Below are 15233 nucleotides of genomic sequence, written 5' to 3'. Positions count from 1 at the left end.
GGATCTGGCCTCATTTTGGCACGAACAGGGTAACTGAGAGTGCAGAGCAATGGCCTGCACAGCTGCTCTGAGCCAGAGACTGAGAGCCAGGCCAATATCTTCATGCGCCAGTCAGACCCTCATCAAAAAGTCCTTAGCTCCCGCCCAGGATTCCTCTACCTGGAGTGAGCATCAAAGCCTCCACCACATAAATTGCCCACTGTTATTTGCCAATGATTCCCATGTTGAAATGCCATCAAAGGTGTGTGGGAAGGGTGAGAGGAGCCAATGGGGGCTGATGTGTTTTAGTTAGGGGAGTGGAAGACCGGGTCAACACATCCTTAGCTATTCAGTTAGTTGCAGAGACGGAGACAGATCTGGTCAAATAAGGGCACAATGGTATGCACTGCTGCTACATGTCATACAGTTAGTTACTATGGCTGTACGTGCCATACTGTTAGTTGCTATGGCTGTACGTGCCATACTGTTAGTTGCTATGGCTGTACGTGCCATACTGTTAGTTGCTATGGCTGTACGTGCCATACTGTTAGTTGCTATGGCTGTACGTGCCATACTGTTAGTTGCTATGGCTGCACGTGCCATACTGTTAGTTGCTATGGCTGCACGTGCCATACTGTTAGTTGCTATGGCTGCACGTGCCATACTGTTAGTTGCTATGGCTGCACGTGCCATACTGTTAGTTGCTATGGCTGTACGTGCCATACTGTTAGTTGCTATGGCTGTACGTGCCATACAGTTAGTTGCTATGGCTGTACGTGCCATACTGTTAGTTGCTATGGCTGTACGTGCCATACTGTTAGTTGCTATGGCTGTACGTGCCATACAGTTAGTTGCTATGGCTGTACGTGCCTTTGCCTAGAAACTAGAACATAGCAGTGTTGTAGCTTGAAATATATAGAGCTATTTAATTGTAGTAAAAATGAAGGGTCTATGGAGAGCTAAGATTATGCTGGCAGACGTAATGTAGAGTGAAATAGCTTTGCACCACAGAGGAAGAACATTCCCTCTGCAGCAGAGCCGTGATAATGCCACGGCACGTGTTAACACATGGTCTTGTGGAAGTGTGCCATCTGCTGGTGTGACTGATTGGAACAAATAGCCTTTTCAAATGACTTTAGCAGTTGTTCTTTCGCAATGTGGTGAGCTGGGGCTCCATTTATATTCTTGGGAAATGACTAGACACTGAAGCTCATACATGTGGGTAGGATATATTTGTGTATTATATACTGATGTAACCTCTAATATGTCAACTTGTGGTATTGCTGTTGAGTTGGGTAGTAATCATTTTCAGTATATTTAATGATCATTTATTTTTCTTTCTGGAAGGAGGAAGAGGGTGAGGATGCAGACATCTCCACATCCACCTCGTTCTCCAGTCACAGACTGCCCCCTGGTGCCCACCCACAGCACTACAACAACCCCCGCTACTCTGACATGGGCTACAACGGCCTGGCGCTGCATCCTGACGCCCACGAGGAGAACCCCGAGAGCATCCTGGACGACCACGTCCTGCGAGTCATGAAGACCCCCGGCTGCCAGTCCCCGGGCACCGGCCGCCACTCTCCCAAGTCCCGCTCACCCGACGGCTTCCCTGCAGGTGGCAAGGTGCCCGGACCTGGGATGCCACCGCCCACAGGCCCGGGCAAACACCCAGCTCGGCTGGGGCCCAAAGGGGAGGCTGCCAGCCACCAATACCACCACAAACATGTGCACCACATCCACCACCCGGCCGGAGGGAAGCCCAAAGAGCAGGTGGAGGCTGACGCAGCCATGAGGGTCAATGGTAACTTCCACTGGGGGACGGAGCAGCACAACTATGGGTCCAAGTCTCGCAACTATGCTGACGGCACGGGCCCCAGCCCGATGGATCCTATGGGCTACAGGTACGCACAGAAACACACAGCCTCTTCATGTCTCTTTGAATTATGTTTTTAGTTCTTCCATGTCTCCGTTTTTTTTTTTTTTTAAACACTTGCCATTAACGTTGTTGTCCTTTTATCATACAATATCCATAGTAGCAAAGGTAGCACGCTATCGAAGCGGCCGTTTAAGAAGGCTGAGGAGGTGCGGACCTTTGAGGTGGCCGTGCCTCCAGAGGACGTGGAGAGGAACCAGAAGATCCTCCAGTGGATGATGGAGGGAGAGGCGGTCCGCAACAAGAAGAGCCCCTACGGGTGAGTTCCTGCTTTATGGGTGACCGCCAGCTGTCTTTCCCACGTAGGGAATCGGTAACGTACAACCACAGAGATGCCACTCAATTGAATTAACTCTGATCTGTATTGTGGTGGTATGTGTATATTTGGGTCAAACAATGACAAGGATGTCTCCCAGGAGCACCACAGGGTCCAAGAAGACCCCGTCGAGCCACGAGGTGTCGCGGCCCAGCTCTGTGGAGCGTCCCGGGGCAGTGCATCCCTGGGTCAGCGCCCAGCTGCGGAACAGTGTGCAGCCCTCACACCCCTTCATCCAGGACCCCACCATGCCCCCCAACCCGGCCCCCAACCCCCTCACCCAGCTGGAGGAGGCTAGGAGGAGACTGGAGGAGGAGAAGAAGAAGACGGGGACCTTACAGACCAAACAGAGGTGAGTCGGCGTTACCTGGGGAAGAAGGGAGAGGTCTCTGTCACAGCCTGGTTCTTCATGTCATGTCTAGCCATCCGTTGTAGTGATTGTGGCAGCCATGTGACTGAATCACCAAACTCATCCTTTTGGTAATACAGAAAAAAATAGTAACGTTGTTATCGAAAAGTAATGTTTGTGCTGAAACAGCAAATGTTGGGGTGAGCTGAAGCATGACAGGGTCTCAGACTTCTAAAGAATTAAATATTTTTTTTTTCTTCACTTTTCTCATTGATCAAACCCCCTTTTGAGTAGCATGATGCACTGACCAACCTTGTTTTAAATTTTCATTGCACATCTGTGCATGATCACTGGTGTGTTTATCCTGGTTGGTGTGGCCCTGTGGCTGGTCCCTGTCTAACTCCCAGGGTTGTTGGGTCCTTCAGGTATGTGATGGAAGTGATCCAGCGGGGGCGCGCTGCCGCCAGGCCCGCCCTGTTCCCACCGCTCAACGTGGTGCCTGCCGTCTCTGACACGGAGCTCTCCGAGTCCGAGTACGTCCAATCTGGTTTACCCCAGTAGCCCTTAACACCCACCCCATTGGTCACAGCAGCATCCAAACCCCCATCCCATTGATCATAGCAGCACCCCACCTCACCACCTCCTCCCATGTCTTTCACCAGCAGCATCCAGACCCGACTACTCTGTATCTGCACAGCCAAACAGAGGCCTGTCTGTATGACTAGACTCCATAGACATTAATTGAGGCATATGTTTGATTACTGGCATTAATACTTGTATCCCCATAATCTAGTTGTAGTTTCCTGTACAATAACATCTGTGTGTAGTTTAGTTTTTTGTCAATTATAAATTCATATTTGATCTGATTATTTGCTTATGTATGGGTGGGGATTAGAATAATCAGTCTCACCTCTTCAGCCATTTCTTAGTCAGACAGTAATCCATAGCTGCGGGGTCAGGGCTAAGACGGTGGATGGCAGTGAGAATGATCATACCTCTAGCTTCACACTGGTAAGCAGAGTGGATGAGAGGGATTAGAATGATATTAAGTGGAGAGAGATGGGGAAGATGGAACTGGAGGACAGGGAGGGAGGTAGCAGGAGGCAGCAGCTAGGGAGAGGTGTAATGTAAGCTGCGTGGGGCGAGAACGCAGAGCTTTGATGTTCTCTGTGTGAAGCTGCAGTCTGTTTGATGTCCCGTGGCTTCTTCCTCCGATGGACAGTTTAGTGATGTAGGGGGACAGGATAGCTGCAGTAAGGAGCAGATGAAAGCCTGGCTCTCCTGGCATAGCCCCTGGGCCTCTACCACCCCATCCTATCACTGGGCCTCCACCACCTCACCCCACACCATCAAACCCAACAACAGGCCCGGGGCATGCAGTTGGAACACTTCTTACTGTAGTAGCCTGCTCCCTGCTGGTAGCATTTGGGCATAACATGTCTTCATCACAGTCCCATTTAAACGCTGAGCATTTTCTTGCTGGAACAACATTACCTCCAAGAACTCTGATTGATAAATGAATACTTTCCCTGGACAAGGTCCTTAGGGCGATATTACCTGTACCAGGAGTGCTCAGTTTGATAGCATTTTAGAGGAAATCAATGCTGTAAAGTCACACATTGTGGAAAAGATTAATTGACATGGAGGTGGAGAGGAAGGAGACGTTCACAAAGTCGGCCTGCGACGGAGCTCTTGATGGATGAGCTGTTCATTTGAGAGAGACGGAGAGAAAGTGTTTGATTAGAGGGAGGATTGGCAAATTCTTTGAATTTGTTTGTCAAACATATTTTGCATTTATTGGTTGTCTCCTTTTTGGCAGACCTCTGGAACCCCGACCCCCTGGTTGATTATGCTTCACCACCTAAACAGTCTGCATTGCAACTCTGGTGGCGGTCACAGCCAAAACATTTATAAGTTGTAAAGAGGGAGTATGAGTGACTTGAAATCTTGTTTTCTTACATCAGATTCTGATTGAGAGGAAATTATACCTCGATGTCAGAATCCCCCCCCCCCCCCACTCTTCTGCTGAGGTCTTTGAAACATCTCATTCGAAAGACGAAAGGAAGCCTTGACTTGACACATTTAATGAACCTCTTGCTTGTTTGTTTGCAGACATAAAGTGACGAAGAAGCCCGCGTGTGAGAACATTACGGTGGCCTACTACTTCTGTGGGGAGCCCATCCCGTACAGGACGTCGGTCAAAGGTCGCATGGTCATGCTGGGCCAGTTCAAAGAGCTACTGACTAAGAAGGGAAGCTACAGGTGAGGTCACTACTCTACCTGGTGAGGCACAGGAAACTAGATTTACAGGATGATGTTATGTAACATTTTAGCCTATTAATCTCTGAAGTCCTTGAAATTGATATCACGTTTTTGTTGTGTTTATGGTAATGTGGAAAATGATGAACCACATTCCAAAGTCCATTTTTCGTCTTATGTAAATTTGGTGCATAATAAATAAAGCTTTTTCAATGCACTTGAACTAACAACCAACTGTTCTCTATCCAACCGAATCTAGGTATTTCTTCAAGAAGGTAAGCAATGACTTTGGGGTGGTGTTCGAAGAGGTACGCGAAGATGATGCCATCCTGCCCATCTTTGAGGAGAAGGTCATTGGAAAAGTGGAAAAGATTGATTGACATGGAGGTGGAGAGGAAGGAGACGTTCACAAAGTCAGCCTGCGACGGAGCTATCGATGGATGAGCTGTTCACTTGAGAGAGACGGAGAGAAAGTGTTTGATTAGAGGGAGGATTGGCAGTGGAGAAAAGGTACGGAGTAAGTCGCTACAGGAGGGAATGGATTAGAGGAGGAGAGAACGAGGAGAGTGCATAGTGGTCACTGTGGGAGACCCTCATGACTCCAAGGCTTTCATATCTACTCAGTGCCACTGCATTGTGCAGACAGAGTAGGAGAGCATTGGACTAAAACAAGCCGACATTTTCCCCTTCAGTGTCTTTCTGAGTGTAATGTAATGTAGCATTGTACAATTTGACTAGAAGAAAAATGCTATGAATCTGCTTACTAAAGCAGCATATTATTTTTGATATGACGTATCAGAAGGTATCCTTTCTAATGTAACCAAGCGTGTCATTTTTATGTGCTGGTACCAGATGTGTACAGATTGTCTGTTTAAACATAACGATAAAGTTTTATATTATCTATTTAAATATTTGAAAAAGCGGTTGTTTTAATCCTATTAAAGCAGTGGCGCTGTTCCAATTCGACGAGATCCAAGTGTTTTGACAGGGCTGTTTTTCAAGTGTTGTAGGAACTATTATACAGCCCCATGTTCTACCTAGTGCTTTTTACAGGAACACTCAACCTTGCCAGTCCTCTAAAGTTAAGTGGCATTGAGTTGTCATGCTGCACTTATCATTGTATTATGCATTAGTGTCAATGGAGCAAAATGAAAAAGGAATGCCTTCTTGAGGTTGCCCTTAACTGATTCTGCCTTCATGTTTTGTGTTTTTCAATTAGGAAGGGACTCCCCAGCAGTAGCTCGATCTGTGTACAATGTACTGTACTCTGAGGTCTGTTAACTTTCCCCATAGTGTACGTGTGTATGCACATTAAATACGTTATTATACCCATACCTGCAGACATCTGCCAACTTAAATTGATCCCAGCTATGCTCGGTAAGATTTTGCTACAGTTAATTGCTACAATTCTTAATTGTAGCAGATCAGCGCAGAAAATAGCATCTTTTGATCAGAGATAATCACAACCAGTTGTGTACATGCTACTGACAGTTCAGATCCAGATTCTATTTACAGTCTAGAGCTTTTGTAGGCATTTAAGACCAGAGTCCATAGTAGAAGTCTCCTGAAGGTTCATCCACGGGTGTCTGTGTAGAGAAAGGGTCTGTGTGCGGAAGTTTGTCACAAATTAACTACCGCGTTCAATAGAGCGTTGATCATCTAATGTGTGTTCACATGCATTCAGAAAGGCTCCTGACCCCATGGTTTCACTCTGGACAATGAAAGGACATAGTATATGTTTACCTAGTTAATATATCACAAATACAGCTGAATAATGACTTGTAGCCTTTCATAGCTCTATAGAGCTACATTTGGTGCCTGGCAGAAATTGTCTCTAGAAATAACTTTAGTATGAAATGATCTACTTTTTTGATAGGTCACAATACACCAAAGAGAACAGTAGAAGTTGATATGTTTGTCATCCCCTTTTCTCGTCTTTATTTACCCTCATTCACATGGGTACTCTTTGATTATTCTCCAAATCCCTGTGTTGAAGTGAAATTCTCTTGTACAATGTTCTAGGGCAGGGCTCTCCGACCCTGTTCCTGGAGAGCTACCCTCCATGTAGGTTTCCGCTCCAACCCTGCCCCTGGAAAGCTACCCTCCATGTAGGTTTCCGCTCCAACCCTGCCCCTGGAAAGCTACCCTCCATGTAGGTTTCCGCTCCGACCCTGTTCCTGGAGAGCTACCCTCCATGTAGGTTTCCGCTCCGACCCTGTTCCTGGAGAGCTACCCTCCATGTAGGTTTCCGCTCCGACCCTGTTCCTGGAGAGCTACCCTCCATGTAGGTTTCCGCTCCGACCCTGTTCCTGGAGAGCTACCCTCCATGTAGGTTTCCGCTCCAACCCTGTTCCTGGAGAGCTACCCTCCATGTAGGTTTCCGCTCCGACCCTGTTCCTGGAGAGCTACCCTCCATGTAGGTTTCCGCTCCAACCCTGTTCCTGGAGAGCTACCCTCCATGTAGGTTTCCGCTCCGACCCTGTTCCTGGAGAGCTACCCTCCATGTTGGTTTCCGCTCCAACCCTGTTCCTGGAGAGCTACCCTCCATGTAGGTTTCCGCTCCAACCCCAGCTGTAACTAACCTGATTCAGCTCATCAATCAGCTAATTACTACAATCAGGTGCGCTAGATGAGGGTTGGAGGGAACCTGCAGGACGGTAGCTGTCCAGGAACAGGGTTGGAGAGCCCTGTTCTAGGGCGTTGTGCCGGGGTCAGTGCAAGGTGGAATGTGCTAACCGTTGTGATTAGGATGGTAAGGACCTTTTTCATCAGAGTGCTGTATTGCTGGGTGTTGTTCTGTATCAACACCACATATAAGAGGATGATCTCCTTTTCTGAGATGCTGTTTTTGTATTTATTTAGATGGATATTTTTAAAGAATCTGTATGAAGTTAACATATGTAGTGGACAACCCTCTATTGCGCCTGTTTAAAGATTTGAATAACCGTATTTTATGTTTTTATAACGAGAGGTATTTACTCCATGATCTTTGACAATATTGGTACTCAGCCATCATCTGTCACACTACAATGTAGAATTTGGCTCTCTGTTATAATTATCATTAGATTATTAGATGTTCACTGTCTGTATGTATTACCAATGGAAGGCAGTGATTCTTACTGTGAAAGCCCCAAAGTGAACTTCCCCCGCTTATGGTCAACGAAATGTACATAACAACCATCACAGAGTGCCTTTTATTGCCATCCTCTCATGTCATCCGCTATGTGATTCTCAAGTATTACCAGGGCCTTGCTTTATATTTTTATTTAGCGTCTTACAAACAATGTTCTGTTGAAGTGTTTCCTATGTCACATCTCACTTTGGATAAAACTTTTCTATGTAAATATGTAAAAAATTGTACATGTCATCAACCAGCAATTCACTTAGGAGATATTCAATACCCTGGACCTGTTTCTTTGTGCTGAGTTGTGCGGTTATCATTTAAAGGTACTTGGAACAATAAATACATGTAATAAACCTGAACATCTGCATTACTTGTAGTCATTAAAATGTCTTAACTGTTTATTACTGATTTTAAACTATCGACTAACAACACTTTATGAAATACTTAATGTCCTATTAAAGGATACTTTACTTTAATGTGTCACCCACAAAGTAGATTTAGCAATAAATGAAAAATCTGCAGTGTTTTACTGGCACAGCTTCAGCTGAAGATGGCAGTCTTGATCCGCTGACATTGTGAGCATTGCTTGAAGTGGGCTGGTTCTCACCCGTACAGGTACCTGCACCTCAAGTGTTCTACTGCTTAACTACTGGGAACCTCTTATAGAATATTGGCTCTAGAATATGACGCCTAAATATCCCAAATTAGTACTGTAACCTATTGCAGTCCATGTCAAGCGGAGTGAGAGAAACATTTCCGAGTGTAAGGGGTAGATTCTCAAACGTGGCTGAGATGACAGCAGTTACAGACAAATTCTTTGATAATGGTTCTGGTGGTGAACTTTGGAGAGTGTAGGTGTTGTCTGAACAACGGTTCAGGCTTCCAGATTGAGGTGATTCATTAGAACATTGCTACAGAATCAAATCTTGAGAATCAGAATCAAACTCTTGATTGACTCTTGTGGATTGTATTAGAACAGCTTTGCTTTTTGTTCATGAGTTTGAATCAAGTTTGTATTTCTAGTCTAATTACAAAGGAAGATGTTGCAGTTCACTCTTGTCAGTTAAAAATCCTTAATAGTCTATTGACACACATCAATCTGCTGATTCCGCATGTGTCTGCCTTCCGCATCTGCGGTGGAAGGTAGCCGAGCTACAGCGGTATTTGTCAGAACATGAGACATCCCGAAAATCGTTCTTCTCACGGAAACTTCTGTAGCATCCGCACGGTTCGGCCTAGAAACTATGACCCCCACGAGTGTCACAGGACTAGTCCGAAGGTAACCTATACAAATGAATGGAAGTAGATTTGTGCCACAAACATGGGGTTAATTATGTGAGAAGAACAAAAATCCAGAGCTTTCTTATATCTCCTAGATATAGGACAGACACTTCAAAGCCTTATTCCTTGTGATTGATTTTTTTTCTCTCTTTTTTGCCATTTATGATTGTGTCATTCAATGCATTTGCATGGGCTGTAGTATATATCTTTTTTGGGGATACCTAAAGGGGTCCTAAAATTCCAAATCAAATAGCTAAATGATCCATGATATGACCATCTTAAAACAATTGCATATGTTAGCTTTGTGCCCCAACGACGTTTAGAGGTTAACCTGGCCCATTACTGGCTACATCAGAAATAGCTGCAAATACAGACACAAGTCAGACGTGAGTGGTTACATTTAATGAATGATAGACTTGATTGATTCACTTTGATGTAGACTTACGAAGGGATAATGTTGTGATGAGTCAGATTCAAGTATTTGTAAGATGGTTTATATGTGAATAAATGTTATTAAGATAAGATGGTTTGCGGAAATACTGGACATTTGTATAAAGCGGAAGCAACGTTACATTTAAAACAAGTGTTCTCAGAAATGACAAGGTTTCTAATATCAAAACTGATAAGTACATTTGCAGGACGTTCTCCATTAACGTTCAATGGCACTCTCTTCAAGTCTCTGCCATGTGGGTGATTATGCATCAAGCAATCTCCATATAAAGAGCTCTGTATATATCTGCACATTAGCTACTGTTACTGCTCAGAAATGTCTTCCTTTGTCTTCCAATCCCTAGTTTGAGGCCTGTCCTAGTCCCAGACAAGTGTTAAAAACACTGCTGCTAGCACACTGTTGGTTAATTGTGTTCTCGCTCACTTCTTTCCAATCCAATAGCAGTACCATGAGGCCCCTGTTGTTTCAACCCAACAGGGCCCCAGCTCATATTGACTTGTAATTAATTCTGGAACACAATGTTGGGCTCCGTTTAGAAAAGCAAGCAGCTTAATTGAAAAAGTAAGATCATTAGAGTGTTTTCCAGCAGTGCCTAAAACTAGCCAGACCAAATCAAAAGAAATAGGCCTTCATTAGTGGGTGCCACAGCTCCAAGATATATACACTGCTCAAAAAAATAAAGGGAACACTTAAACAACACAATGTAACTCCAAGTCAATCACACTTCTGTGAAATCAAACTGTCCACTTAGGAAGCAACACTGATTGACAATACATTTCACATGCTGTTGTGCAAATGGAATAGACAACAGGTGGAAATTATAGGCAATTAGCAAGACACCCCCAATAAAGGAGTGGTTCTGCAGGTGGGGACCATAGACCACTTCTCAGTTCCTATGCTTCCTGGCTGATGTTTTGGTCACTTTTGAAGGCTGGCGGTGCTTTCACTCTAGTGGTAGCATGAGATGGAGTCTACAACCCACACAAGTGGCTCAGGTAGTGCAGCTCATCCAGGATGGCACATCAATGCGAGCTGTGGCAAGAAGGTTTGCTGTGTCTGTCAGCGTAGTGTCCAGAGCATGGAGGCGCTACCAGGAGACAGGCCAGTACATCAGGAGACGTGGAGGAGGCCGTAGGAGGGCAACAACCCAGCAGCAGGACAGCTACCTCCGCCTTTGTGCAAGGAGGAGCAGGAGAAGCACTGCCAGAGCCCTGCAAAATGACCTCCAGCAGGCCACAAATGTGCATGGTATGAGGGCCCGACGTCCACAGGTGGGGGTTGTGCTTTACAGCCCAACACCGTGCAGGACCTTTGGCATTTGCCAGAGAACACCAAGATTGGCAAATTCGCCACTGGCGCCCTGTGCCCTTCACAGATGAAAGCAGGTTCACACTGAGCATGTGACAGACGTGACAGAGTCTGGAGAACGTGGAGAACGTTCTGCTGCCTGCCACATCCTCCAGCATGACCGGTTATTTAATAAGATTATTTCATTCATTCAGATCTAGGATGTGTTGTTTAAGTGTTCCCTTTATTTTTTTGAGCAGTATATAAATATAATATACAGTTGAAGTCGGAAGTTTACATACACCTTAGCCAAACACATTTAAACTCAGTATTTCACAATTCCTGACATTTAATCCGAGGAAAAATTCCCTGTTTTAGGTCAGTTAGGATCACCACTTTATTTTAAGAATGTGAAATGTCAGAATAATAGTAGCGAGAATGATTTAATTCAGCTTTTATTTATTTCATCACATTCCCAGTTGGTCAGAAGTTTACATGCACTCAATTAGTATTTGGTAGCATTGCCTTTAAATTGTTTAACTTGGGTCAAATGTTTCGGGTAGCCTTCCACAAGCTTCCCACAATAAGTTGGGTGAATTTTGGCCCATTCCTCCTGACAGAGCTGGTGTAACTGAGTCAGGTTGCTCGCACACCCTTTTTCAGTTCGGCCCACAAATTTTCTATAGGATTGAGGTCAGGGCTTTGTGATGGCCACTCCAATACCTTGACTTTGTTGTCCTTAAGCCATTTTGCCACAACTTTTAAAGTATGCTTGGGGTCAATGTCCATTTGGGAGACCCATTTGTGACCAAGTTTCACTTCCTGACTGATGTCTTGAGATGTTGCTTCAATATATCCACATCATTTTCCTTCCTCGTGATGCCATCTATTTTGTGAAGTGCACTAGTCCCTCCTGCAGCAAAGCACCCCCACAACATGATGCTGCCACCCCCCGTGCTTCACAGTTGGGATGGTGTTCTTTGGCTTGCAAGGCTCCCCCTTTTTCCTCCAAACATAACGATGGTCATTATGGCCAAACAGTCCTATTTTTGTTTCATCAGACCAGAGGACATTTCTCCAAAAAGTACCATCTTTGTCCCCATGTGCAGTAGCAAATCGTAGTCTGGCTTTTTTTGTGGCGGTTTTTGAGCAGTGGCTTCTTCCTTGCTGAGCGGCCTTTCAGGTTATGTCTCTATAGGACTTGTTTTACTGTGGATATAGATACATTTTTACCTGTTTCCTCCAGCATCTTCACAATATCCTTTGCTGTTGTTCTGAGATTGATTTGCACTTTTCGCACCAAAGTACGTTCATCTCTAGGAGAAAGAACGCGTCTCCTTCCTGAGCGGTGTGACGGCTGCTTGGTCCCATGTTGTTTATACTTGCGTACTATTGTTTGTACAGATGAACGTGGTACCTTCAGGCGTTTGGAAATTGCTCCCAAGGATGAGCCAGACTTGTGGAGGTCTACAATTTTATTCTGAGGTCTTGGCTGATTTCTTTTGATTTTCCCATGATGTCAAGCAAAGATCAAATCAAATCAAATGTATTTGTCACATACACATGGTTAGCAGGTGTTAATGCAAGTGTAGCGAAATGCTTGTGCATCTAGTTCCGACCATGCAGTAATATCTAACAAGTAATATAACCTAACAATTTCACAACAACTACTTTATACACACAAGTGTAAAGGAATGAATACGAATATGTACATAAAAATATATAAATGAGTGATGGCCGAACGGCATAGGCAAGATGCAGTAGATGGTATAGAGTACACAATGTAGGGTATGAGAACATTATATAAAGTGGCATTGTTTAAAGTGGCTAGTGATACATTTAATTACATCAGATGGCAAGATGCAGTAGATGGTATAGCATACAGTATATACATAAGAGATGAGTAATGTAGGGTAAATAAACATTATATAATATAAAGTGGCTAGTGATAAATTGATTACATACATTTTTCCATTATTAAAGTGGGTGGAGTTGAGTCAGTATGTTGGCAGCAGCCACTCAATGTTAGTGATGGCTGTTTAACAGTCTGATGGCCTTGAGATAGAAGCTGTTTTTCAGTCTCTCGTTCCCCGCTTTGATGCACCTGTACTGACCTCGCCTTCTGGATGATAGCGGGGTGAACAGGCAGTGGCTCGGGTGGTTGTTGTCCTTGATGATCTTTTTGGCCTTCCTGTGACATCGGGTGGTGTAGGTGTCCTGGAGGGCAGGTAGTTTGCACCCGGTGATGCGTTGTGCAGACCTCACTACCCTCTGGAGAGCCTTCTGGTTATGGGCGGAGCAGCTGCCGTACCAGGCGGTGATACAGCCCGACAGGATGCTCTCGATTGTGCATCTGTAAAAGTTTGTGAGTGTTTTTGGTGACAAGCCGAATTTCTTCAGCCTCCTGAGGTTGAAGAGGCGCTGCTGCGCCTTCTTCACCAGGCTGTCTGTGTGGGTGGACCATTTCAGTTTGTCCGTGATGTGTACGTCGAGGAACTTAAAACTCTCCACCCTCTCCACTACTGTCCCATCAATGTAGATAGGGGGCTGCTCCCTCTGCTGTTTCCTGAAGTCCACGATCATCTCCTTTGTTTTGTTGACATTGAGTGTGAGGTTATTTTCCTGACACCACACTCCGAGGGCCCTCACCTCCTCCCTGTAGGCCGTCTCGTCGTTGTTGGTAATCAAGTCTACCACTGTAGTGTCGTCTGCAAACTTGATGATTGAGTTGGAGGCGTGCATGGCCACGCAGTTATGGGTGAACAGGGAGTACAGGAGAGGGCTGAGAACGCACCCTTGTGGGGACCCAGTGTTGAGGATCAGCAGAGTGGAGATGTTGTTACCTACCCTCACCACCTGGGGGCGACCCGTCAGGAAGTCCAGGACCCAGTTGCGCAGGGCGGGGTCGAGACCCTGGGAGTGATTGAAAAACGAGTTTTAATGGCTCCAACCTAAGTGTATGTAAACTTCCGACTTCAACTATATATATCCAAGTTGTTTCGCAAAAACCTTGCACTTCACAGCCTTTTGCAATGAATATCAATTCGAGGTTGTCTGTAATGATCAGACAGGTGCTTTTCTTCTCACTTCTGATGGAGACTCTGTGATCTTTCCAAACCTGTTTGATCTCTCTTCACACCATCTCAGTGGATTACTCACTTTGTATGATGGTGTTATGTCCTTTCCCAGCATCCTCGGTTCTTTAACATGGACTAGTGTAAGTCTACTGCGTTTTGTCAGACCATGGTGTTCTTCATTGTTTTGACACATGCACACAAGCAGCAGGATGCACCTGCTTAAAGCATGAGCATGCACTGACATGCACTTACTGTACCTAAAGAAAGGCCACACTGAAGCGTTGGCTAGGCTGGTGGCTTCATATACAGCTATATCAGTACGTCATTGTACACATTGTACATGCTATGCTTAGTATGGAGACCTGGACTGGACTGTACATCAAAGGTCAGAAATTAATGTCAGCCTGTCAGGTCACTATTGTTCAATGTTCCAGGCTAGTGGAAGGTAAATGCCAGTCCAAACTCCTTTCAGGCATAACCTTCCATACAATACCACACTGCCTCACGTACTTTACAGGGTCATAGACCTATAAATGGAACATATCCTTTGTATGTAACACCCAAGTAGGCAATGTTCTGACGGAGAAACCAGTAATGACTGGGGGCAGTGTGTGAGAAACAGAGAGAGAGAGGGAGGGGAGGGAGGGAAGGATAATTAATGTATTTTTATTGCATGCAGTCCTTGTATTGCTGACTAATTTATGCATGTTTTAGATTGCAGCACAGCTGTCAATAAATCCCACTGAACCTGAGAGTCTGAAATCCCCATGATAACCAAATCTAAAAACTCATATTTTATTTAATCACAATACATCCTTTAAAAGTAAACGTCAATATGGCCTCCATCAAGATACCATGGTGAAGATATGCTCTCATTTAATCACTTATTGCTTGTCGTTAGACTGTGTCAGGACTCCCATTCTGCATTCACACCGTTATACAGTCGCTGTTGTTGTGTGTGGGGGTGTATCCAGTGTTGAGAATCACTGGCGTCTAAAGCACACATAAAAAGCAGCTGTGCACTTTACTCCCACCCAACAGAACAGTATGCCTAATTAGACTCAGTGTATTCATCATGCATGGCTGAGAGGAATGCACACACAGCAGCACATACAGGATGTCCCTTGTGTAGAAAATGCACAATTGCAGTACTTGTTGTTTATGACATATTCTG

General features: G+C 45.0%; 1 protein-coding gene across 6 annotated transcripts in view; it reads left to right on the top strand.

The window, feature by feature from the left end:
• Positions 1-6026, top strand: part of LOC115171165 (axin-1) — a 41133-nt gene extending 35107 nt beyond the window's left edge. For 4 of the 6 annotated variants that reach the window (XM_029727723.1, XM_029727724.1, XM_029727722.1 and 1 more), the window contains 6 exons: positions 1327-1883; positions 2016-2174; positions 2332-2583; positions 3006-3113; positions 4693-4842; positions 5099-6026. In XM_029727723.1, coding sequence (XP_029583583.1) covers positions 1327-1883; positions 2016-2174; positions 2332-2583; positions 3006-3113; positions 4693-4842; positions 5099-5219 — 1347 coding nt within the window. In that variant the 3' untranslated portion in view covers positions 5220-6026. The remainder of the gene's footprint in view (positions 1-1326; positions 1884-2015; positions 2175-2331; positions 2584-3005; positions 3114-4692; positions 4843-5098) is intronic. The other 2 variants (XM_029727725.1, XM_029727726.1) reach the window with 2 other exon arrangements.
• The last annotated feature ends 9207 nt before the right edge of the window (positions 6027-15233 follow it).

This window comes from Salmo trutta, chromosome 32 (genome assembly GCF_901001165.1).
Source record: "Salmo trutta chromosome 32, fSalTru1.1, whole genome shotgun sequence".
Classification (NCBI taxonomy): Eukaryota; Metazoa; Chordata; class Actinopteri; order Salmoniformes; family Salmonidae; genus Salmo; species Salmo trutta.
Note: the sequence above shows the minus strand (reverse complement) of the source record. Positions and strands in the feature narration are given on the sequence as shown.